This window comes from Mobula birostris, chromosome 13 (assembly GCF_030028105.1).
Source record: "Mobula birostris isolate sMobBir1 chromosome 13, sMobBir1.hap1, whole genome shotgun sequence".
In the NCBI taxonomy this organism is placed as follows: Eukaryota; Metazoa; Chordata; class Chondrichthyes; order Myliobatiformes; family Myliobatidae; genus Mobula; species Mobula birostris.
The window spans coordinates 38,082,098-38,106,689 of record NC_092382.1 but is presented as its reverse complement, the minus strand read 5'-3'; the positions used below and the strand labels follow the sequence as shown (position 1 = coordinate 38,106,689).

General features: G+C 44.6%; 1 protein-coding gene across 1 annotated transcript in view; it reads right to left on the bottom strand.

Moving 5' to 3' along the window:
* The window catches only part of LOC140206727 (NACHT, LRR and PYD domains-containing protein 3-like), a 37,303-nt gene extending 13,045 nt beyond the window's left edge, over positions 1-24,258 (bottom strand). Inside the window, exons 1-7 of the mRNA XM_072274913.1 lie at positions 24,114-24,258; positions 20,345-20,511; positions 16,151-16,247; positions 13,845-14,204; positions 13,109-13,275; positions 9,922-10,093; positions 9,757-9,822 (exon numbers count right to left, since the gene is read on the bottom strand). Coding sequence (XP_072131014.1) covers positions 9,757-9,822; positions 9,922-10,093; positions 13,109-13,275; positions 13,845-14,204; positions 16,151-16,160 — 775 coding nt within the window. The 5' untranslated portion in view covers positions 16,161-16,247; positions 20,345-20,511; positions 24,114-24,258. The remainder of the gene's footprint in view (positions 1-9,756; positions 9,823-9,921; positions 10,094-13,108; positions 13,276-13,844; positions 14,205-16,150; positions 16,248-20,344; positions 20,512-24,113) is intronic.
* Between the last annotated feature and the right edge of the window lie 334 nt (positions 24,259-24,592).

The following is a 24,592-nucleotide window of genomic DNA, read 5'->3' as shown; positions in this document are numbered from 1 at the left end:
ATCCTTTTTTGATACTATTGATTCTAAAATTTCCTCTTACATATGGCAAAACAAAAGTCCCAGATTACGTAAAAAATACTTCCAGAAATCCAAGAAAGAGGGTGGTTTGGCATTGTCCAACCTAAGATTTTATTATTGGGCAATTAATATTCGATATTTAATATTTTGGACGCAAGATTGGAATACAACTCCAAGCCCACATTGGGTAAACCTTGAAGGCCACTCCGTACAAGGGTTCTCTTTAGCTTCCATTTTAGGAACTTCACTTCCTTTTCTACCATCTAAATTGAATAAACAAATGTTTAACCCTATAATTAAACATACATTGAGAATATGGTTTCAATTTCGTAAATTTTTTGGCCTGAATGAATTTATGTTATCAAGTCCTATTGTATCTAATTTCTTTTTTCAACCCTCAGTTTTGGACCAAGCCTTTTTGATATGGAAAACGAAAGGTATAATACGCTTTTGTGACTTATTTCTGGATAGCTGTTTTATATCTTTTGAGCAGTTATCTAAGAAATTTGATTTGCTTAGATTCCATTTTCTTAGATACTTACAAATAAGAAATGTTTTAAATACTACGTTGCCTACCTTTCCGACTTCAAATCCTACTGATATTATTGATAAAATTTTAGGTTTAAATCCTTTTCAGAAGGGATTAGTAGCTATTATCTATGATATAGTTATGAAATTACAGCCAGGTATATCTGATAAAATTAAAAATGAATGGGAAAGAGAACTTCAACTTTGTCTACCTATAGAGAAAAGGGATAAAATTTTTCAATTAGTTAGCACTTCTTCTATACATAATACATAAACATACATTAACACAATTTAAAGTAGTACATAGAGCCCATATGTCCAAAGATAAATTAGCCCATTTTCATTCCCATATAAACCCTACTTGTGATAGATGTCACTCTGAGATGGCTTCTTTAATTCATATGTTTTGGTCCTGTCCTCTTTTGGAAAAATATTGGAAAGATATTTTTGATATTATTTCTACAGTTCTATGTTTTGATTTAAAACCCCACCCTATTACGGCAATTTTTGGATTGCCAATGTTAGAACATAGATGTTTGTCTTCTTCAGCCTGTCGGGTGATAGCATTTGTTACGTTAATGGCCAGATGGTCTATTTTGTTGAACTGGAAGGAAACCAATGCTCCTACTACATTCCAATGGTTCGCTCAAACTATATTAAGTTTAAATTTAGAAAAAATTAGAAGTGATATTTTTGATCCTTCGGTTAAATTTGAAGAAACTTGGAAACCTTATATGCAACATTTTCATATGATGTAATTTGACCTTTCTGAATTTTTTTTTATTAACTTAAATTATATGAATAGAGGAGCGGAGTTGATGACATTACTGAACGTGTCTGATTCAAGATACAGGTGTCCCCCGCTTTTCGAACGTCCGCTTTACGAAACCTCACTGTTACGAAAGACCTACATTAGTACCCTATTTTCGCTTTCAGAAGGTGTTTTCACTGTTACGAAAAAAAATTCAGCGCGCAAAAAAATCAGTGCACGATAAAAGGCAGCGCGCCCCGAGCAGCTGCTCTCCCCTGGATTCTCGCCGGCATTGCTTAAACACGAGCCTGTGAGCAGCTGTTTGCAAGATGAGTTCTATGGTATCGGAAAAGCCTGAAAGAACTCGTAAGGGTGTTACATACGGTAAAACTAGACATAATTAAGCGTTTTGATCGTGGTGAATGAAATAAGGACAACGTGAGTTTGGCTTGTGGAAGTTGACAAAGATGATGTTGAAGACGTTTTGGCATCCCATCACCAAGAACTGACAAATGAAGAGCTGATACAATTGGAAGAAAAAAGGATAACAGTTGAAACCGAATGAGTAATGATAAAGTACAACTTTAATTTTGAAAGGGTACGTCGGTTTAGGGGATATTTGCAGGATGGTTTGAGTCCTTATTAAAGAACTGTGTGATAGAAAAATACGCAAGGCTCAGCAGTCAAGCAAGCCTCCACATCAGCCACAGCAGACGACGAACCTTGATCTTCGACATCGAGGCAGGCAGTCATAGGAGAAGATGTGCTGCCTGCTCTAATGGAAACAGGCAACGAGATGACACCCCAGTGTCCCACCACCCCAACCCCCAGGCCACCGACAGATACCGACTCATGGAAAATGCAACGGTAGCCGGGAGGCACACAGCACATCTTTAAGAAAAAAGCCGAAATAAACATGCTAATTAATTAGGTGCCGACGACACGTAATTGTCGGCCCAGATCAGAGACGACGCAATCGGAAATTGGCACTGATCTGGGCCGACAATTACGGATGGCACCTAATTAATTAGCAAGTTTGTTTTGGCTTTTTTCTTAAAGATATGCTGTGTACCTCCTGGCTACCGCTGGACCCCTGCGTTCTTCGCGGCAATGTATCGCTCAGCGGCCTGGAGGGTGGGGGGGGGGGGGCCACTGCACCACCCAAACTCCAACGACTCAGTCTAACACCATCATCAGTCTGCTCGGCGCTGAACCAATTCTGGTAAGTGATACTACACTGTACATACATTATTTCTACTTTATATAGGCTGTGTATTTATCATATCATTCCTGCTTTTACTATATGTTACTATTATTTTAGGTTTTATGTGTTATATGGCATGATTTGGTAGGTTATTTTTGGGTCTGCGAACGCTCACAAAATTTTCCCATATAAATAAACGGTAATTGCTTCTTCGCTTTACAACATCTCGGCTTGTGAACCATTTCATAGGAACGCTCTACCTTCGGATGGCGGGGCAAACCTGTACTGGTCTAGCTCTGTTCCTTTTTGTTTTTTTTCTTTTTCTTTTGGGTTTTTTTTCTTTTTTTCTTTATGACTAATTTCATTATGAGTTTGGAAGTCTATTATACCTATGTTACTTAAATCCTTTTTGTATATGCTTATTAAGATTATTCCAATCTCTTTGTATGAACTTTGTTACTGTGTTTATAATTTTGAAAATTAATAAAAAGATTTAAAAAGAAAAGAAAATCATCGAGGCAGCGAAACGACAATACAGGCACAACTCTCCAGCAAGAACACACGCCGCAAGGTCTGTACACCACTGCAGACTTAAAAGCTAAGCGCAGTGGTGTTGCCAACATTGCTGCCTCTCTCCCAGAGCAGCTAGATCTTTTTTACGCTCGGTTTGATATCGCCAACACTGAACCTCCGAGGAGAGCCTCCAAAGCGACCTGCACCTTGGTTATCTCTGAGGCTGAAGTTCACAGGTGTTTCCAATGAGTGGACAGTTGCAAGACTGCGGGACCAGACGGCATCCCGGGGCAGGTACTCAGGATGTGCACGGCAGAACTGGCAGGTGTGTTTACAGATATTTTTTATCTCTCCCTCTCCCAGTGTAGAATGTCCTCCTGCTTCAAATCATCCCCCATTGTCCCTACCTAAAAGACCAAGGTAACATGTCTACTGACGTCCGGTGGCACTCACCTCAATAATAAGCAAATGCTTTGAGAGCCCGGTCAAGGACTACATCTGAAGCTTGCTACTACCCACACTGGACCCTCCACAATTCATCTACCGACACAACCGATCAAAAGATGATGCAATAACCACAGCTCTACACACAGTCCTTACACATCTGGAGAAGAATGATGCTTATGTCCTTGAACCTCAGTTCAGCATTCAACACCATCATTCCCTCCAGGCTTGACAAGAAGCTCAGAGTCCTTACCTTGTGCAGCTGGATCGCGAACTTCCCGTCAGATTGCCGGCAGGTGGTAAGAGTGGGCTCCCTCACCTCTGACCCTAAACACAGATGCCCCTCAGGGCTGTGTCCTAATCCCCCTCCTTTACTGTCTGTATACCCATGACTGTGCTGCCACCCACAGCTGCAATCTTTTGGTGACACTACATTGATTAGTCTAAACTCAAATAATAAAAAGGCAGCCTATAGAGAAGTCATCACCCTGACCTGGTTGTGGACGACAGGAGGAATGGAGACAGGCTGACTCTTATTGACATCAATGGATCTGGGGTTGAGAGAGTGAACAGATTTAAGTTCCTCAGCACACACATCACCGAGAATCTCACGTGGTCTGTACTTACCGGCTGTGTGGTGAAAAAGGCACAACAGAACCCCTTTCACCTCAGATGATTGAGGAAGTTCGGGAGGGGTCTCCAAATCCTAAGGACTTTCTGCAGGGGCACAATTGAGAGTATTCTGACTGTCTGCATCACTGCCTGGTATGGGAACTGTACTTCCCTCAATTGTAGGACCCTGCAGAGAGTGGTGTGGACCGCCCAGTGGATTTGAAGTTGTGAACTTCCCAGTATTCAGGTCATTTACAGAGACAGGAGTGTAAAAAGGGCCCAAAGGATCATTGGGGACACAAGTCACTCCAACCACAAACTGTTCCAGGTGCAACCATCCGGGAAGCGGTACCGCAGCATAAAAGTCAGGACCAACAGGCTCCGTGACAGCTTCTTCCACCAGGCCATCAGACTGATTAATTCTCTTTCTACAATTGTATACATATATACACGCTCACCACACACACCATACTGTAATTGTGCAGACAATTTTCCCAATATTTGTCAGTGATATTAAAACCTGATTCTGAGAACTTTTATCTGACTGTTCTGTAATTTTTTTTTAGATCTCTTATTCTTCTTCCTCATAGTGTCCTAGTTTGGGTTAATCTAAGTGCACTCGAGTGCACATGGTATTTTCTAAAAATTGCTATTTAAGTTCTTATTTTTTTTTCCCCATATTTTCCAGATCTGTTTCAGACCAGGATATTATACCAAAAGACTTATCAATATGGGCATAGGGAGTGTTTAGTACCTTTGTTATAGTTTTACTGTTCAGCTCTGTTTGGCAGATTTTCTTGAGCCTTGAAGTAAATTGTGTTGAAAGATTTTCTTTTATCACACGATGATCTCTTTTCTTTGCTTGTAGATATCCTAAATATATGTTTCACATTCATCCTTCGGTTGTATTGCATCCTGATGCTCTGTTTTATATTCTACTGGTTCTATTGCATATTCCTTTATGTTATTTTTCTGTACTTTTCAAGTCTACAGTTCATGTTTTTTTCTTGGGAAGTTAGTGCCATTATTTGAATTGATTGTTTTAGCTTTACTGATGCAAGAGTAACTAATTTCAAATCATTCCTGTATAGCTGTGACAAGGTACAATTAGTTTTTTTTGTTCTGATTTGATACCCGATTGTTGTCCACTTCACTAAATTACAGTGGGTTTAAAGCCAGACTCTGGAAAATGGCTCCATTTATTTTGATAATGGTGTTTGCTCCTTTGTGGTTGTTAATGGGGAGATTATTGTACGTCACTGTCTCATTAGATGTTGCAGAGATTGCATGCATCTTGTATGTATTAGGAACTTCTCTTAACCTTGCAAGAGATAGAATGAAATGGTTTTTGATAGGCAATATAACATTGAAAGAATTCTGCTTTCCCCAGGGCTTGCTATAGAATTACGTAATCTATTATCAGTTGTTCCTTAAATCCGTTCATACCCTAACGGTATCTTTCCACTCTTCTGTCAGCATATTGTGGTTATCTAAGTGAGTGGTCATTAGCTATGAGATGCACGATGCTACAATTTTATATATAAGGTTGCAGAGTGGTGGTGGGGGAAGGGGAGACGGGAGTCGACTCCAGCCCTGAACTCCAGGCCAGGTCTTTATGTGCTGCTGTTGTGACTCCCGTCTCCCCTTCTCCCACCACCACTCCGCAGCCCCGTCTTCCTCAGATCCCACCGTCAACTCCTGGGCCCTCGGAGGCTCCATCTTCCTCTCACCCCAACCCTCCCCTCTCCATTGACACCCCCAGCCTCCCCCCTCCCCCCTCTGATCCCAGCTCTCATCCGTGCCGGGTCTTTACCATCCCCTCCGACCTTCAACTGTCGGAGGCAGAACGCTCTGTTCTCAGTAAGGGCCTCACCTTTGTCCCCCTTCGCCCACACCTCAGCGAGTTCCGTGTTCGCCATGATGCGGAACTTTTCTTCCGCCGTCTCCGTCTCCGAGCCTACTTCTTCAGCAAGACTCTTCCACTCCCACCGATGACCCCTTCTCCCGTCTTCAAACCTCCTCCTCTTCATGGACACCCCGCTCTGGTCTTCTGCCTGCTCTGGATCTCTTTATTGCTAACTGCCGATGGGACATCAACCATCTCGACTTCACCGCACCTTGTCCCCATTCCAACCTCACTCCTTCCGAACGCTCTGCTGTCCACTCCCTCCGCACTAATCCTAACCTTATTATTAAACCCGCCGATAAGGGGGGTGCTGTTGTAGTCTGGCGTACTGACCTCTACCTTGCCGAGGCACAGCGACAACTCGCAGATACCTCCTCTTATTTACCCCTCAATCATGACCCCACTAAGGAGCACCAGGCCATTGTCTCCCATACCATCACCGACTTTATCCGCTCAGGGGATCTCCCATCCACTGCTCCCAACCTTATAGTTCCCACACCCCGCACTTCCCGTTTCTACCTCCTACCCAAGATCCACAAACCTGCCTGTCCTGGCCGACCTATTGTCTCAGCTTGCTCCTGCCCCACCGAACTCATTTCTGCATACCTCGACACTGTTTTATCACCCCTTGTTCAATCCCTTCCTACCTATGTTCGTGACACTTCTCACGCTCTTAAACTTTTCGATGATTTTAAGTTCCCTGGCCCCCACCACTTCATTTTCACCATGGATGTCCAGTCTCTATATACTTCCATCCCCCATCAGGCAGGTCTCAATGCTCTCCGCTTCTTCTTGGATTCCAGACCTAATCAGTTCCCCTCTACCACCACTCTGCTCCGTCTAGCGGAATTAGTCCTTACTCTTAATAATTTCTCCTTTGGCTCCTCCCACTTCCTCCAAACTAAAGGTGTAGCTATGGGCACTCGTATGGGTCCTAGCTATGCCTGCCTTTTTGTTGGGTTTGTGGAACAATCTATGTTCCGTGACTATTCTGGTATCTGTCCTCCACTTTTCCTTCGCTACATCGACGACTGCATTGGCGCTGCTTCCTGCACGCATGCTGAGCTCGTTGACTTCATTAACTTTGCCTCCAACTTTCACCCTGCCCTCAAGTTTACCTGGTCCATTTCCGACACCTCCCTCCCCTTTCTAGATCTCTCTGTCTCTACCTCTGGAGACAGCTTATCCACTGATGTCTGCTATAAGCCTACTGACTCTCACAGCTATCTGGACTATTCCTCTTCTCACCCTGTCTCTTGCAAAAATGCCATCCCCTTTTCGCAATTCCTCCGTCTCCGCTGCATCTCCTGTCAGGATGAGGCTTTTCATTCTGAGACGAGGGAGATGTCCTCCTTTTTTAAAGAAAGGGGCTTCCCTTCCTCCACCATCAACTCTGCTCTCAAACGCATCTCCCCTATTTCACGCACATCTGCTCTCACTCCATCCTTCTGCCACCCCACTAGGAATAGGGTTCCCCTGGTCCTCACCTACCACCCCACCAGCCTCTGGGCCCAACATATTATTCTCCGTAACTTCCGCCACCTCCAACGGGATCCCACCACTAAGCACATCTTTCCCTCCCCGCCCTCTCTGCTTTCCGCAGGGATCACTCCCTACGCAACTCCCTTGTCCATTCGTCCCCCCCATCCCTCCCCACTGATCTCCCTACTGGCACTTATCCTTCTAAGTGGAACAAGTGCTACACATGCCCTTACACTTCCTCCCTCTCTACCATTCAGGGCCCCAGACAGTCCTTCCAGGTGAGGCGACACTTCACCTGTGAGTCGGCTGGGGTGATATACTGCGTCCGGTGCTCCCGATGTGGCCTTCTATATATTGGCGAGACCCGACACAGAATAGGAGACCGCTTTGCTGAACACCTACGCTCTGTTCGCCAGAGAAAGCAGGATCTCCCAGTGGCCACACATTTTAATTCTACATCCCATTCCCATTCTGACATGTCTATCCACGGCCTCCTCTACTGTAAAGATGAAGCCACACTCAGGTTGGAGGAACAACACCTTATATTCCGTCTGGGTAGCCTCCAACCTGATGGCATGAACATTGATTTCTCAAACTTCTGCTAATGCCCCACCTCCCCCTCGTACCCCATCCATTATTTATTTATATACACACATTCTTTCTCTCACTCTCCTTTTTCTCCCTCTGTCCCTCTGAATATACCCCTTGCCCATCCTCTGGGTTTTCCCCCCTCCCCCTTTTCCTTCTCCCTGGGCCTCCTGTCCCATGATTCTCTCATATCCCTTTTGCCAATCACCTGTCCAGCTCTTCGCTCCATCCCTCCCGCTCCTGTCTTCTCCTATCATTTTGGATCTCCCCCTGCCCCTCCCACTTCCAAATCTCTTACTAACTTTTCCTTCAGTTCATCCTGACGAAGGGTCTCGGCTCGAAACATCGACTGTACCTCTTCCTAGAGATGCTGCCTGGCCTGCTGCGTTCGCCAGCAACTTTGATGTGTGTTTCTTGCTAACTTGATTGAGTTCTTCCAGGTGTGATAGATGAAATTACACATTGATATTGTCTACTTGGATATTAGTCAGGTGTTGACAACGTCCCACATGGGAGGCTTATACAGAAAATTAACATGCTTGGGAACTGTGGTGAATTGTCCTGGCTGGCGGGGACTCACACTGGGAGAAATTTCTTCCACTGGCGGGTGGTGAATCTGTGAAATTATTGTCATAGACAGCTGATGAAGACAAGTCATTGGGTATATTTAAAATGTTCCTGATTAGGAAAATGGTCAACGTTTACTGGGAGAAGGCTGCATAATGGGGTTGAGAGGAATTGTGGAGCAAATTCACTGAGTCGAATGGTTTAATTCTGTTCCTAAGTCTTAGGGTGCATCAGGAGTATTGTATTCACTTCTGATTGTCCAGCTCTAGCAATGATTGGAGAGGGTGCAGAACAGTTTCATCAAGACGTTGCCTGGATTCGGTGGCATGTGAGACAAGTGAAGTTTGATAGACTTAGTTTCTTTACTCTGGGGTTAGAATAGAGATCTGACAGAGGTGTACAAGTTTGAGAGATAAGAGTTTGGGTAGATGGCCTGTATTTTGTTTTTTTTCCCACATATGACTGGTGTCTAATACCAGAGGGCATTTGGTTAAGGTGAGATGGGGTAAATTTACAGCACTTGTGGGTAGCTTTTCACAGAGTGGTGCGTGCCTGGAATTCACTGCCTGGGTCGTGTCGGAGGCAACTATGATATATATTGTCCTGGATATAAATGAATGTCCAAGAAATGGAAGGATATGGTCAATAATACAGGAGAGGATAACAATTTTTTTTTTCCCCAGATATATAAAGAGTAAGGAAAATGGAAAGTGTTGATATCGGACCACTGAAAAATGATGTCTATGCAGTAATGGGTGAAACGGAAATGCCAGGCAATCTCTATGGAAGTCACTAGCGGAATTACAAAATGAAAAGAGCATCCGTGAACAGAATTGAATGGACTGCAAGTACGAAGGAGGTGCTTCAGGATCTGAAAGGTCTGAAGATAGAAAAGTCACCTGGACTGAATGATACAGTGTATCAGGAGCCTGCCTGGGGTGTGTGGGGATTCCCAGAGCAGCAGGGCCTGGAGTGAAGGCTTCAGCAAAATCAACAGCTGGATTAGTGGGAAAAATTTATTCTCTGAATTGTAACCTAAATCCATAGACCAGCAAGTGATTTATGGTAAATGTTCATTACCAGGTTCTGCCAAGTCAGTGTAACATTTGAGATGTGGTTTGAACTTAGCATTTCATCACTCACCTATCAGATGAGTGGGTAACTCAGATAAGCCTTGGGCGATGTTCATGTATTCCCATGGACCAGGACCTGTTTAAATCAAAAATACGTCAATGAAAACAGAGCTAAAGTAATTTAAACTGTTTATTTCAATATGGCTTTGTGTTCACTGCGTGTTTTTTAACGTACCGAGCTCCTGTATTTCCTTCAATATTCTGTCCAACTTTGGTAACTCAGTCCTCCACGTCACAAAGGATTCCCACATCGCCCTCCGGGCCCTGGAGCCTTTGCCCATCACCAAACGGAGGAAGAGTGTGGAACTCTCTGTCCGGTTTCCCTTCTCTGTCAGTTCAGTGACTTTCTATAAAAGGAAACAATGAATTTATTGTGGAGCAGACAGACAGACATGGAGAATGTGGAGGAAAATATCTGTTCATGGCCCCAGTAGCTTCAGAACTGATGCAGTCACTGGGCTGCTGCCTCATCCTCCCTGTGTTCAGTCATTAACAGAGAAACAGTAACTGAAGGAAATTTTAAATGAATAGTGTGAAAGAATAAAGATTTACTGACACCCTGCAGTCGATGCAACGTGCTTAATTTCCTCAATCCGTCAATGTGCAATATTACATCAAAAAGATGTAACAAAAAGAATGGAAAGATTGAGATTGAGAGAGTGAAAAATGGATGGTGGGCATCACTGAATCGTGACTGAAAGAAGATCCTAGTTGGGTGTTTACATCCAAGGATAAATATTTAATCGAAAGGATAGGCAGGTAGGTGAAGGATTGCATTGACTCTGTTGTCATAAAAGGAAAAGTACTTAGAAAGAGGTAATATCGGATTGGATGATGTAGATGTTAAGAAAACGCATAGGTAAAATGAACCTGATGGAAATTATGTACAGGCCTCTTAACAGTAGCTAGGATGTGGGCTACTAATTCCAATGGGAGAGAGAAGAGGCATGTAAAAAGGTCAATGTTAAAACAGTCATGGGGAATCTCAATATGCAGGTAGATTTTGGAAAATCAGGTCAGTGCTGAATCCCAAGTGAAGGAATGTATAGAATGCCTATGAGATGGCTTTTTGAGAGAAGGTTATGGTTGAGCCCACTATAGGAAAGGTGGATCTGGATTCTGTGTTGTGTATTAAACCAGATTTGATTAGGGAACTTAAGATAAATAAACCCTTAAGAGGCAGTGATCATAAAATAATAGAACTCACGCTACGGTTTGAAAGGGAGAAGGGAAAGTTAGATGTGTCAATGTTACAATGGAATAAAGGAATTACAGAGGCATGAGAGATGAGCTGGGCAAAAATAAACTTGAAAATGGCACTAGCAAGGACAATGGCAGAGTAGGAATGGCTGCAGTTTCTGGAGAAATTTGGAAGGCACCGGATAGATAATCCCAAAGATGAAAAATTATTCCAAAGGATGGTGGACAGTGTCTGACGAGGAAGTCATTGCAGCACAAAAGCAAAGGAGAGGGCATAGAGTATAGCAAAATATCATGGAAAGCTGGAGGACTGGGAAGCTTTTACTAACCAACAGAAGGCAACTAAAAAAACCACAAGTAGAGAAGATATGAAATATGAAGGTAATCTAGCTAATAATGTAAAAGAGCTCACCAAAAGGTTCGCCTGATATATATGCTCTTTTAGGACAACCTATTGATTTTTGGGGTCATGAGATAACAGCTTTGTGCGTGGTAGTTCATGTCTAACCAATCTTAAAGCTTTTCCAGGAAGATACCAGGGAACTTGATGAATGGATGGAAGTGGGTGTTGTCTACATGAACCTCAGCACGGCATTTGACAAGGCACCACAAAGGAGGCTGGGCAAGAAAGTTCAGCTGCTCAGCAGTCAAGGTAAACTGGTAAATTGGAAAATTGGATTGGACAATGGCTTTCTGGAAGACGACAGAGAGTGGTTATAGACCATTACATCTCTGACTGGGAGTTTATAACTCGTGCGGTGCCACAGGGATCGGTGCTGGGTCCATTGTTGATTGTCATCTATATCGATGATCTGGATGAAAATGTGGTTATCTCGATCAGCAAATTTGCGGATGACGTCAAGAGTGAGGACGTGTAGCGGACAGTGAGGAAGACTACCAAAGCTTGCAGTGGTGTCTAAAGCAGCTGAGAAATGCGCTGAAAAATGGCAGATGCAATTTAATGCAGGCAAGTGCAACGTGTTGCACTTTGGAAGGGTCAATCTTATACAGTGACCGATAGGGCACTGAGGAGTGTGGTAGAACAAAGTGATCTGGGAATACAGATCCATAATCCATTAAAAGTGGCAGCAAAGGTAGACAGATCAGAAAGAAAGTATTTGTCACACAAGCCATAAATGAAAATATTGAGTACAGGAGGTGAGTTATGATGTTGAACGTGTATAAGACGTTGGTGAGGCTTAATTTTGAGTACTGTGTGCAGTTCCAGTCACCTACTAATAGTACAGATGTAAAGAAGGTTGAAAAAATACAGAGAAAATTTACAAGGATTTTTCCAGCACTGGAAGATCTGAGTTAGAAGAAAGAATTGAACAGGTTAGGTCTTCATGCCTTCAAACAGGGAAGACTGAGGGGATTTGATAGAGATATACAAATTACGAGAGGGAAAGATAGGGTAAATGCAGGCAGGCATTTTGCACTGAGGTTCAGGGGTACAACAACAAGAGGTCAGTAAAGGATGCAAGGTGAAAAGTTCAAGGGCACGTGAGGGGAAACTTCACTCAGAGGGTGGTGAGTGTGTGGAACAAGCAAGTGGTACAAGCGGTTAACAGAAGTCTGGATAGATACATGAATGATAAGGGTATAGAGCACCATGACCCAGTGCAGGTCAATGGGAATAGACGTTTTAAATAATCCGGCATGGAATAGATGGGCCAGAGGGCCTGTTTCTGTGCTGTACTTTTCTATGACTCTGACAAGTCAGCTACTCATTGTTCAGGAACTCAGATGGAGACCAGACCAGCTGTGGTTGGCAGGTTTCCCTCCTGCAAGTACCGCAGTGAAGCCAGATGGCCCAATTTTAATATTCATCCTGGATTAGTGAGCTGAGGTGAATTTGACCGACGATCCCGATAAGATGTGAAATTAGTTTTAGACTGAATGTCTGTTCAACGGTCCAGATATGCAGCCACTGCTCGTATATCACACTGATAAATACAGCAGGCGTGAGAGGAAAAGGTGACACTGAACCTGTCGTTCCCAGTGCTCCCCACCTTAACAGCTGAAACCAGATCTGCGAGAGACAAGCTTGAGCTAAAAGTCTCCACTGTCATGTACAACTCCTAGAACGTGCAGCAGATTAATATTGATCACTATTCCCTCTGATACCAGCAGTTTGGTGACAATACACTAAATACACTCACCTCATTTTCTTCTCTACTGAAGTGTCCCTCCTTTGTCAACATCCAACCGAGTCTTTCAACCTTTTCTTCAATCGCTTGTTCCAGTCTGTCCCTGTAGAACTTTGTCAGCTGGTACAGTCGATATTCACCCCCCTGCGCCAGGAGGTCAGAGATCGTAAACGCTGGCGCTGTGAATATAAAAAGAGAATGTAGACACAAACTCAAATATCGCTTGTCTCCACCGCTCTCACCCAACTTAAACCAATCATGTCTTGAACCTCAGTATTCACCTGCCTTCAGCTGGAAACAGAGATTTTATCCTAATCTCTGACACTGGCCTTAAAACCGACCCAACACCGCTCTGGGCATTATGTTACCAGAAGGACCACATTTACGAGAAACCTGTCTCTCCCACCATCCCACCCACTCACCTATTTCAGTTTAAGATGGGCAATAAATGTTCGGACTGTCAATAATTGTCACTTCCCAGAGATACTCCCTACATCCTGGTGAATACATTTCCCGTCATTCACCTCCTGGAAATACTCCCTTATCTGGAACACTGCATTTCCTCCAATACACAGCCTGGAAAACAGAGCAGGTAGTACATGCCTAGTAGTGGGTTAACAGGTGCCTCAGTAAGCCAGTTGTACCACACCCATACATTTCCCCTCTCTAGTAACCCTCCAACAAGGCCTCACATTTACCCTCCTCCCTGCCGCATTCTGTGAACACATCATGCTCATATTTCACTCACCTGCTCCTGGTTGGGGACTTGACAATTCCGTGTTTAATGAGTCTCCGAGCTGACAGACAGTCGCCTCACTTGTACCGGTTCCAGGGTCCCGATCAGTGTTCCTGACGTCACTGTCTCTGGGCTGATAGACAGTCGCCTCACTTGTACCGGTTCCAGGGTCCGGATCGGTGTCTCTGACGTCACTGTCTCTGGGCTGACTTTGCTCTCCCTCCTCTGCGGCCGGACCACATTCTATTGGGACATTGCTCTCAACCTGACCCTGCTTTGGTACCTTGCTCCCCGTGTCCCGATCATCTTTCCTTGGTGAGCTGCCTGGTAAAAACCTCTTGAGTACTTTCCGTACATGATTTAATTTCCCACCTGAAATATGTGATGAATTGCAGGTTATACTAGAGTGATTTAGAACTGAGAAGAACTGATTGACAATGGGTGTCTGCAATGGAGCCGAGACTCTGGCTGACCTGATTTGGACTGGGACTGTGCTGGTGAATGTGAACCACACTTCTTGCTAGCTGACCCTCCCGATAAGCTGCTGACCAGACACATCCACTCCCAGAAAACAAACGGGGTAGACACAGTAATACTGATCTCCAATACACAGTAGTTGAACGCACTGATGACCAGGACATCTTAGTGGAACCAGGAGATATCACTGCAATTATCTTCCACAAGCTAAAATCTCCTAGGGCCACTTACTGTCCAGACATCTGTGTCACACACAGACCAGCAACGGGATTACACATGGTCCGATCTGCTGGATCACACTTTCTCCAATCGCCTTGTCACATGATGTCCAGTCCCCTTGGTCACTGACTGACCATTGGCTTAAGATGCACATTGTCAGGTCTCCTGGGTCACAGACTGACCATTACCTTGAGATCTATGCTGTCCAATGCCCTGGTTCCCTTTCTATCCTCTGCAGGATGATCGTCATGTAACAATTTTGCAGGTCATTGGCAAAGTCTCCCTTAGAGAGCTCTGTGTGTAGTATCAGTTGCTAATCTATAGGATGGAAATGATTATGCTGGAAAGAGTGTAGTGGAGAATGACCAGTATGGTACTGGACTAGGGTGTTGGGTTTTCTGTTATGTGGATCGGCTGGGACAGTTTGCCCTGGAGCACAGGAGCTTGAAGGGTGACTTCACTCAATTACATAAAATAATCAAGGGTGCAGATACAGTTGATGGTCACAGTCTATTTCCCAGGGTAGGGGAGTCTCGGACTCGAGGGAAGAGATTTGAAAGGGACCAAAGGGGCATTTCTGTATGTGCAGGGTGATGGGTATAAATTACGTGCAGCCAGATGAGCCTGCTAACACTAATAAAATTACATTTTTAAGAAGATGTTGCTGGAAAAAGGATAGAAGTCAACTCCGAGGATAATTTGAGGAAAAACTGCATGAAATGGGGCAAGCTCGAACATTTAGATCAGCATGAATTAGTTGGGCCAAAGGACCCGTTTCCAGGCTATAATCTCTGTTTTATTCCAGCTGGAATCACAGAGTTGAGCACAATCACAATGCCTACGGGAGACAAAGACAGTTGGTTATTGGTTATACTGGGTTTCCCATCAGAGATCCTGGGAATTTAAATCCAGGTAGCAGATCATCTCCATAGGGAAATATTCAGAAATCATGTTCGCTATTTGTCCACAGCCCAGGCATTCATTGGGGTATTAAAAATCTGAAGCAGACCACATGTTTATCGACAGTGAGCTGAGCATCTGAAGCTCAGCTTTTCCCAACACCGACAATGTTCTCGGCTCAGCTACAGAAAACAGATTTTGGAAACTCCCCTCCTCACCATTGCGCAGCAGACAAGGAAACCAGGGGATTGATACCTGTTCTTCCAAAATCTGAAATGTTGTGTTATCACACAATCTCTCATATCCTGGAAATGCTCCAATCATCAGGCATTGAGCTTTTAGAATAAAAGCTGGAGATGTCTTACACATCAGGGCCTGTCTGGATGTGAAACAGACCCTGATCCTGGACATTTACATAACCCACAAGACTGCTGTGACATTCCTGTCTGTGTTTCACTCACAACCAGCTGATTCAGGACCTCCTGGTCCTTTCACTTAACTTAAGCTTTGCAAGGTGAGTGGAGTGATTTGACCATTATCGGTGTCAGGTCCCTGCACTGGAACTGTTAGATTATCAATTACTCAAGGCCGCTTTACCAGTGGGATCAATGACCCTGACGAAACTTCTCTGTGCCCTGTTAGCACCTGTGTAAGTTTCTTCATCTGATCTACTGTGGACAAACACAACAGAAGTTTAATTATAAATATCCCAGTGAACATACCTGTAGCCATTCTGATTCTGACTAACAATTGTTGATTGTCGTCTTCTTGCTTACATTTTGGTCCCGGTGCAGAAAAGCTCCGCCTGCTGGTGATGCCCTGAATTACACACAACAAGCAGACAGTGAGTCAGGGAGAGTAAAATTACCTTGCAAATGTGACAGTATCGCCATCTGCTGTATCAGAGCAACATTCCAAACATTCCTCGTTGCCATCAACTTAAACACTATGTCTGTATGTCTATCCAGTGATACCTAACACATCCTACTGATAGAGACACAGAGCAATACAGCAGATACAGACGCTCAGTCCGACAAGAAAATGCTGACGATATTGCCCACAGAGATGGTCCTAATTTCCTGTGTTCCATTTCCTTCTTGGCATTTTCATTCCATCTACACATCACAACTGCTTCTGGAATTATACAATTGTGCCTGCCTCGTCCACTTCCTCTGGCAGTTGTATCAACATCATCACCAACCTCTGCATGAAACCATTGCTGATTGTGTCGGTTTTGCAATCTATTTACTACTCCTCTGCACATTTAGATCCCCTATAAGCTATGATAATCTTCATCATTAGCACCATCTACTAATTTTGTGTCATCTGCAAGCTTACTAGTCAAGTCTTGTGCATTCGCATCCAGATCATTGCTATCAAATAGGAAGAAACCTTCAGCCACCACTCTTCGCTTGCTGCTTTCAAGGTAATGTTTGAATCCATCTAACTTTCTCTCTCTGTACCGCATGGGGCCTTATCTTCCAGACCAAGCTGTCATGTGGCATCTTGTCAAAGGCTTTACTGTAGTCCAATGTACAACATCCACTCACCCACCCTCATTGACAACCATCTTCAAACATCTTAAAAATGTATTGTTGAACACAACTTTCCATGCACAATGCCATGGTCACTCCTGATCAGACTCAGCAGATCCAAATGTTGGTAGATATTCTGTGTGTGACTGGTCCACATTGTGGAAAATTTTCTCTGTCATCTCCCCTTCCATTCTCTCTACTCATCAACAAATAGCCAAAGTGGCAACCTATAGTAAGATATTGTTTCTCCAAATGCTCAAAATTTCCTTTCCAAGCGTTTTCCGATGACTGATGTAACACTCACTGGATTTTCCCTTTTCCCTTTATAGAATGATGGAACAAAAGATGCCATCCTCCAATCCTGTGTTACTGCTTCTCTGGCCGGAGAGGACACAAAGATCATTGTCAATACCTCTGAAAACTCCTTACTTCCTGTCGTAATGTGCTGTACATTGGGAGCTTCATCAACACCTCTTTCTTAACATTGCTGTGCTCCTATGCTAACGTCACAATCACAGTCTATCTCATTGGTAACTTTGAAGCAAAGCATTCATTAAGCACCTCACCTATCACCTCATTCCATCTTTGCTCATGAGCAGTCCTACCCTCAATCCTTCTGTACTTCACCCATGTGGTGAAACGCCATGGGGCCTTCCTTAATCCTACTCACCAAGAATGTCAAGTCCCCTTTGAACTCTCAATCCCTTCTTAATCTCCTTGCTGGCTACATTATAATTCTCCAGAGCCTTGCTTGAATGTTGCTTCCTAAAACTGAATAATACTTCATTTTTCCTAAAGGTCCGCATCTCTTGTGAACCATGGTTCGTTTATATGAACATTCTTTCCCTGTCTGTGGGACGAATCTATCCAGAACCCCATATCAGTGTTCCAGAAACAACTTCCCAGTTCCATTGTGCAATGCCCTGACAAAATGTTTTTTCCAGTTTATCCTCCCAAGTTGCTATGACTACCATTGTAATTATCCATCATTAAATACTGTCCCATATCATCTGCTACCATCCTTGTCCATGATCATTATAAAAGTTGGGGTGTTGTGGTCACCCATCTGACCAGCATCATTGCCTAGTACTAAACACAGTATGGCATCTTCTCCAGTTGGCCCATCCACAGACTATGACAGGAATCATTCCTGGACACACAACACAATCTGCCCCATTGACACACTTTGAAATGACAATTCTGTTGGAATACTTTATCCTGCTTGGTTATTTCTTCAAAGGAGAATTGGTTGATATTGTGCACCCGGATTTTCAGAAGGTGTTTGACAAGGTGCCACACATGAGGCTCCTTAACAAGCTATGAGCCCATGGTGTTGCAGGAAAGATCCAAATATGGATAAGGCAGTGGCTGATTGGCAGGAGGAAAAAAAGGAGATACGGGCAGCCTTCACTGACTGACCCCCGGTTGCTAGTGGTGCTGGGACCGATTTGTATATGCCAATGATTTGGATGATGGAAATGAAGGCTTTGAATGAAGAAAGGCCTTGATCGAGTGGATGTGGAAAGGATGTTTCCTATATTGGATGAGTTTATAGACTGGCCTCAGAAGAGGGGCATCCTCTTAGAAAGGAGATGAGGGGTTTTTTTTTGGCCGGAGAGTGGTGAATCTGAGGAATTCTTTGCCACAGGCAGCCGTGGATATTTAAGGCAGAGGTTGCTAGATCCTTGACTGGTCAGGGCATGAAGGGATACAGGGAGAAGGAAGGAGACTGGGACTGAGAAAATTGGAACAGCCATGATAAAATTGAAGAGCAGATGTGTTGGGCCCAATGCTGCTCCAATAACTTATGGATTTAGGTGGGGCGCCAGAGTGATGTCACATGTGGGTGAGAGCTGTTTAATGGATGTTTTAAATTTCAGCAGGACAACGAAGGAAACAACGGGTTTCATCACTGAATCCAATGTTTTGTGATTTAAAGTCCCCTGCCAGGTGCCCTGCTCTACCATGTTGTCCGTAGAGTGGGCAGTGTGACCTATCTCTCGAGCTGGGTCACAAAGCCCCAATGTTTCTGAGGAGGACTTTCCAGAGTGATCTGGTCTGGGGTGGTTCAGTCAGTGCAGTGTCTCGTTGTTTAGTATTTTCAGAAACAACAGTTTTACTAATATACACCGGAATTGCCAGCAGGGTAAAGACATGTTCATATCAGTTAACTGAAGACCTCTCGTCCCTGTGGTCCTTGTCTCCCGGCAATCTAAACACCCCAACAGTGTAGGTACCCCTTCATCTAAAAATGAGTGAATCATTCAGTTAGCTGATCCCTGAGAGGAATTATATTTGTTGGTGGTTAAAGTTGGTCCAGATTTGGCTGGATGGAGTTAATGCAGAGTTCGGGGGTGTCACAGTGAAAGAACCGAACAGCCAGATCCTCTACGTTGTCCCTCCGACCTCCGGCCACTGGTGGCGCCGCGGGGACCTCCTGCAAATCACAGCACAGGGCCAACCCCAGCTGTTGCTGGCGGATCTCCTGGTTGGGCAGCGATGAGGAAGGGAATGATCTCGGGTTTGTGTAAATCGAGGGGCGGATGCAGTGGGAAAGGGCCAGGACGGAGCCAGCCAGCTGGACAGTCTGGGCCGGGGATGTAGGATCAGTTCGTTCTGGCTCCCCAAGCTGTAAGAGTGGATTTGTTTATGTGTATGGGTGTGGGATAAATGGTGGGAAAGTTGTGGGGCTACTGGCAAGGTGGAGGGAGGTTGGGGATGTGGGTTATCGGACACAGTGTGACCCGGGAGGATGGGTCCTTGGCCAGATTAAGTTGTAAACAAGGGAGGATCTGGTCCATTGTGTCAGGCAGCTTTCTGGAAGCAACAAATCTCCCTTTATATCACTGTCTAATCTTGCTGCTAACATTGTGTTTGTCACAGAGCCCAGAGTCTGGGAACAGCAAGATGGTAGGAAGCAGATGGTGATGATGGGAGGCTGTTTATTGGAGTCAAGGCCCGTGCCTCGTGGAGTTCCCCAGGGTTACACCCATTGCTACTTGTCATCTATGTCAATAATCTGGTTGATAATGTACAGGGTATGGATCGTGAGTGTGCAACAAGTAATTTCAAACAATTACTTCTTTTTGAAAGATGGTAAATATAAACAGCCCTCTTTCCCTCTCCACACTCAGAACCGACCAAAAGCTACTTCAGAAGATGCAAGTTCTTCAAATGAGCAAACACTGAGGGAACGTGTGTGAGTTTAAAGAGCTGGGATACTGACAGTACATTACCAGACCTGGAGTGATTGCAACTGGGTCTGACAGATGCATAACTTGTATTTCTGGGCACATTCAGTCTCACCACAACTATTCCCTGCCTTACTCTGTACAGTTATGTAATGTCTAAAGGACCAGTGTTTGAGTAAATGAGACTCACCAAACTTTCTCCTGATGAATCACTGGATTCTCCGAGTCAGATGGGTTCTCTCCAGTTGATGCTCTCAATCCTCAGGCTGGTTCACTTGTTGCTGTTCCCTCGTCTTCAGTCGTGGTTTGCTTCCAGTTGGGGTTTTTCTTCCAATAAATCTCTCAACGCAGGTCTAACTTTAACATGAAAGATAATGAAGTACGTTAACAATACAAAGGAGAACAAATATTTCTGCTCACTGAAATCTAAACATTGAAGACAAATATAATGATCTCAGTGAACAAATCTGTAATTGTCCCTGACACCTCACAAAACCTGATAAGGAATAGGAAGGAGTCATCATTCAGTCATGGTAAGACATGAGATGTAGGAACAGAATAAGGTGATTCGATCCATCGAGTCTGCTCCACCACTCAACCATGGCGGAGATTTATTCCAACACCGTATTCTTGCCTTCCTCCTGTAACCCTGAAGCTACTTAGCAATCACAAATATATTAATCTCTGTCATAAATATACCCAACTAACAGTCTCAACCAACCTCTGTGGCAACAAATTCCACAGATCAGCCATCTTTTGGCTGAAGAAATTTTTCTCATCTCAGTTTTAAAGGGAAGCATCTTTATTCTGAGTGTGTTGTCAGATCACAGACTCTCCGTCGAATGGAAACATCTTCTCCATGTCCACTGTATCCAGGCTTTTCAGCATTCAGTAGGTTTACTTAACCACCTCCCCTTTCACCACCCCGCCTGACCTCCATTGAGCACAGCCCCATAACCATCAAATGCTCCTCATTCATAAAGCCGATCATTCCTGAGATTATTCATGTGAATCTTGTTAGCAACAACTACACTGAACACATTCCCAAGTATAACAGACAATCAGGAAATGTAAACCATTCCAGTGTGAATGTAATAAAAATAAACTGGAATCACCAGAATCACTCAACAGGTAAGGAACTGCTGTGGGCAGAGCAACAAATTTAACGATTCAGGTTCACAATCTTTTGTCAGAATGGGTTCACAATTTCCCATTTTTAGTGCAGATCTCCAGCAACTTGAATTTCTGTTTGATTTCCACTGCCTGACAGACAGGTGACAGCAAGGAGGAATTTCCAAACACAGTTCAAACACTGAACCCCCAGGTCTATTTTGACTGGTGCTGTGACGCCAAACCAAGTTATCAGATGATTGAAGCTAATGAGAGAGATAAGGGAGACAATGAAGAAACGTTCAAAATGTTAATGAGAGAGGAGAGAGACATTAACAGAAAAGAGACACAATTCAGAATATTGACAGACCGGTTGCTATGAACCTGAACTGTTTGAAGTTTGATGGACAGGCGATACCTCTGCAGGGGTATAAAAAGAACAGGTTCGCTAAGGCACAGGACACACCACGAGATCATGAGATAACGAGACCCTGGAAGAGCGGTGTGCCCCCATAAGTTGGTGGGAGATTTGGAGGTCTGATCGCGGGAACCGACCATAGACTCACAGGGTGTAAATGTACGATCGGTGGGAGCCTGGTGTGAATGTCCGCACTTGCCTGGGTGCCGGGATCACCACGGAAGAACGGTCGTATCCGGAACGGAGCGGTCACAGTCGGTGACCACAGCGGGATAGAAGACATAAAAGGGTCTGCTCGAAACCAACTGCGAAGAACATCAAAGGTCTGCCTGAATCAAATTTGCATCCCCCCCCTTCTCTCTCTCTCTCCAACGGCACAACAGCGATTACTGCGAACTGCACTAAGCTCAACTGAACTCTGCGCCACTTAAGACTGATCATTTTACCCCTAGACTGCGATAGAGCTTGGTTTGATTCCTATTACCCTAATTCTGTGTACATGTGTGTATTATCATTGCTAACCTGTTGCATTTATGTCCTTACGATTAGAGTACTGTGTTACTTATTTCTTTAAAACTTTATTAGTTCCTAGTAACCCAGACTCCAATGAGTGGTCCAATTCTGCTGGTTTGGCAACCCAGTTACAGGGTACGTAACGGTACAAACACAGAACAGCCCATTTAATCACAGCCTCTCCTCGTGAGGGATGGAATACAAACTCATTCTCTCCTCAGATTAACAGCCATTGCTTCCAAAGGAACTCCAGAGACAAACATCTGATCCCAGGCCAGGAATATTCACTCAACACCTCATAAACCCTGGCAGCTTGATCCCCAGGTCCATTTTACTTTGATCTAAAACTGTGATATCCCAGGACCCAACCTCACAGAGTCACACAGCTGAATCTGCCACTTACCCACCCTGAGAGTCTCACACATCGTTCCCGCATCTCACACTGGGTGGTGCAATCCGGGATTTCCCCACAACCAATGTCCAGCTGCTCGAAATTTCTGCTTCATTGCAGCAGGATGAACATCCAGCCCCACCTGTAGAAGCACTAACCAAAGTCAAAGCCAAAACACCAACAGTTCCATATCACAGGATTATTGTCCAAGCACCAACTCTCCCAGTGCTGTTTGCTGCCAGTAAAAATGCTGCAGTGTGTCAGCCAGTCACAATTCAATAACTAGCATCTCCACACCAATACACAACAGAACTGGTAACTGATGACCCTCTGGCATTCCAGCTAACAAAAACTGATTCTGGAAATAACTCAGCGAGGCCAAAGGTGTAAATGAACACTTCACAATGAAGACAAGGTTAGAAGAAAGATTGCTGATATATAATACTGAGGTGGTAGGATACAGGGTGGACTGAGGTTAACCCAGATGGCTGATGTATATTGCTGAACCAGGGGAGGTGGGGTTAGGAGACTGGACAGAGGTTGAACAAGATGGGCAGGGATGAGCAGATGGAATCAGGTGGGAGAAGGGATCAAGGACAATCACTGATGGTCCTCCAGCAATACACAGATACTGAATGAATAGTACACACTACTGTATAAAAGATAGCAAAATAACAAAGTTAGAACAAACAACAAGAACTTAGTCATATATACTTTGACCCTCACCAAATTTTTATCAACACACCATAGAAAATTTCCCATCCGGACACTTATCATTTTTGCATGGTAACTACTCTGCCCGTGTCTGTGAGGAACTGCACAGACCTTTGGATACAGATCTTGTCTTGTGCATACTGCACCAACCACCGTCGCTGGGCCCTTAACGTGCAGGAGCAATGTGTGGTTAAGTGCCTTGCTCACGGACACAACACTCTGCTTGGACTGAGGCTCGAACTCACGACCTTCAGATTGCTAGTTCAACAGGTTAACCACTTGGCCGTGTGCACATCACAGAAACCATTCTCCCCTCTAGAGTTCCCAGTCTGTCAGTGAAATCAAAGATCCCCACAATTTGGGATGTTCTCCTTTTTCACCCACCCCAAACAGGTAGAAGACACGACAGCCATGAAGCTCAATGACAAATGCGAGGAGCCTCAGGAAGCGAGGCGAGTTGGGGGAAGTTAATGGGACTCAGTGGCCAACATCAGATTTTACAACACAACATGGAGAAATATCATCACCCATCCGGGGATTCGGAGCACACACCACGTGATATTGCGTCACAAAGCGGAAGGCGGGCAGAACTGCGGCACACAGCCTCACGTGACCTGTTGGCGGGACTTCCATTCAATTCTGCGGAAATAGACAGCCTGGGATCCTGGTTTGGATCGTTCAATGCAGATTAAGTGAAGTCTGCACATTTCTGACGAGCCCATCTAACTGGAAAATAAATGAGTAATTGGCCCTCAGTTTGGGGCTCATGGCCAACATCGGATCTCCCCGCTCAGGATCGGTCTCAATACTCACCGTTGGGAAAGTGATATCTTCGGCCCGCAGACAGTGATCCCGACCCAAGAGGCGAGGAGCCTTTGCCGATCGCGTAGACGATTCGTTTCAGCACTGAGCAGAAAAAAAACCGACCACCCGGACACAGTGAGCATGCGCGAAGTGATTGTTGCATCATCCAGAGGGCGGGGCCTAGGCTGCCCATCTGCGGTTAAACAGGTGGGACAAACGGGATCACGTGACTGGTGGGTGTCTCCCACCCCAGGCAGAGACTCCAGCTACCCACCACTCCGCAGAAAGAAACAAACTTGCCGCTCACATCTCCTCTCACCTTAAATGTATTAGACATTTCAACCCCCAGGAAAAATATATCTTCTGTCCACTCTGTCTCTACCTCTCATCATCTTACAAACGTCTATCCAGTCTCACACCAGCCTGCGCCGCTCTGGAGAAAATAACCCCCGGTTTGTGAAACCTCTCGTTATAACTCATGCCCTCTA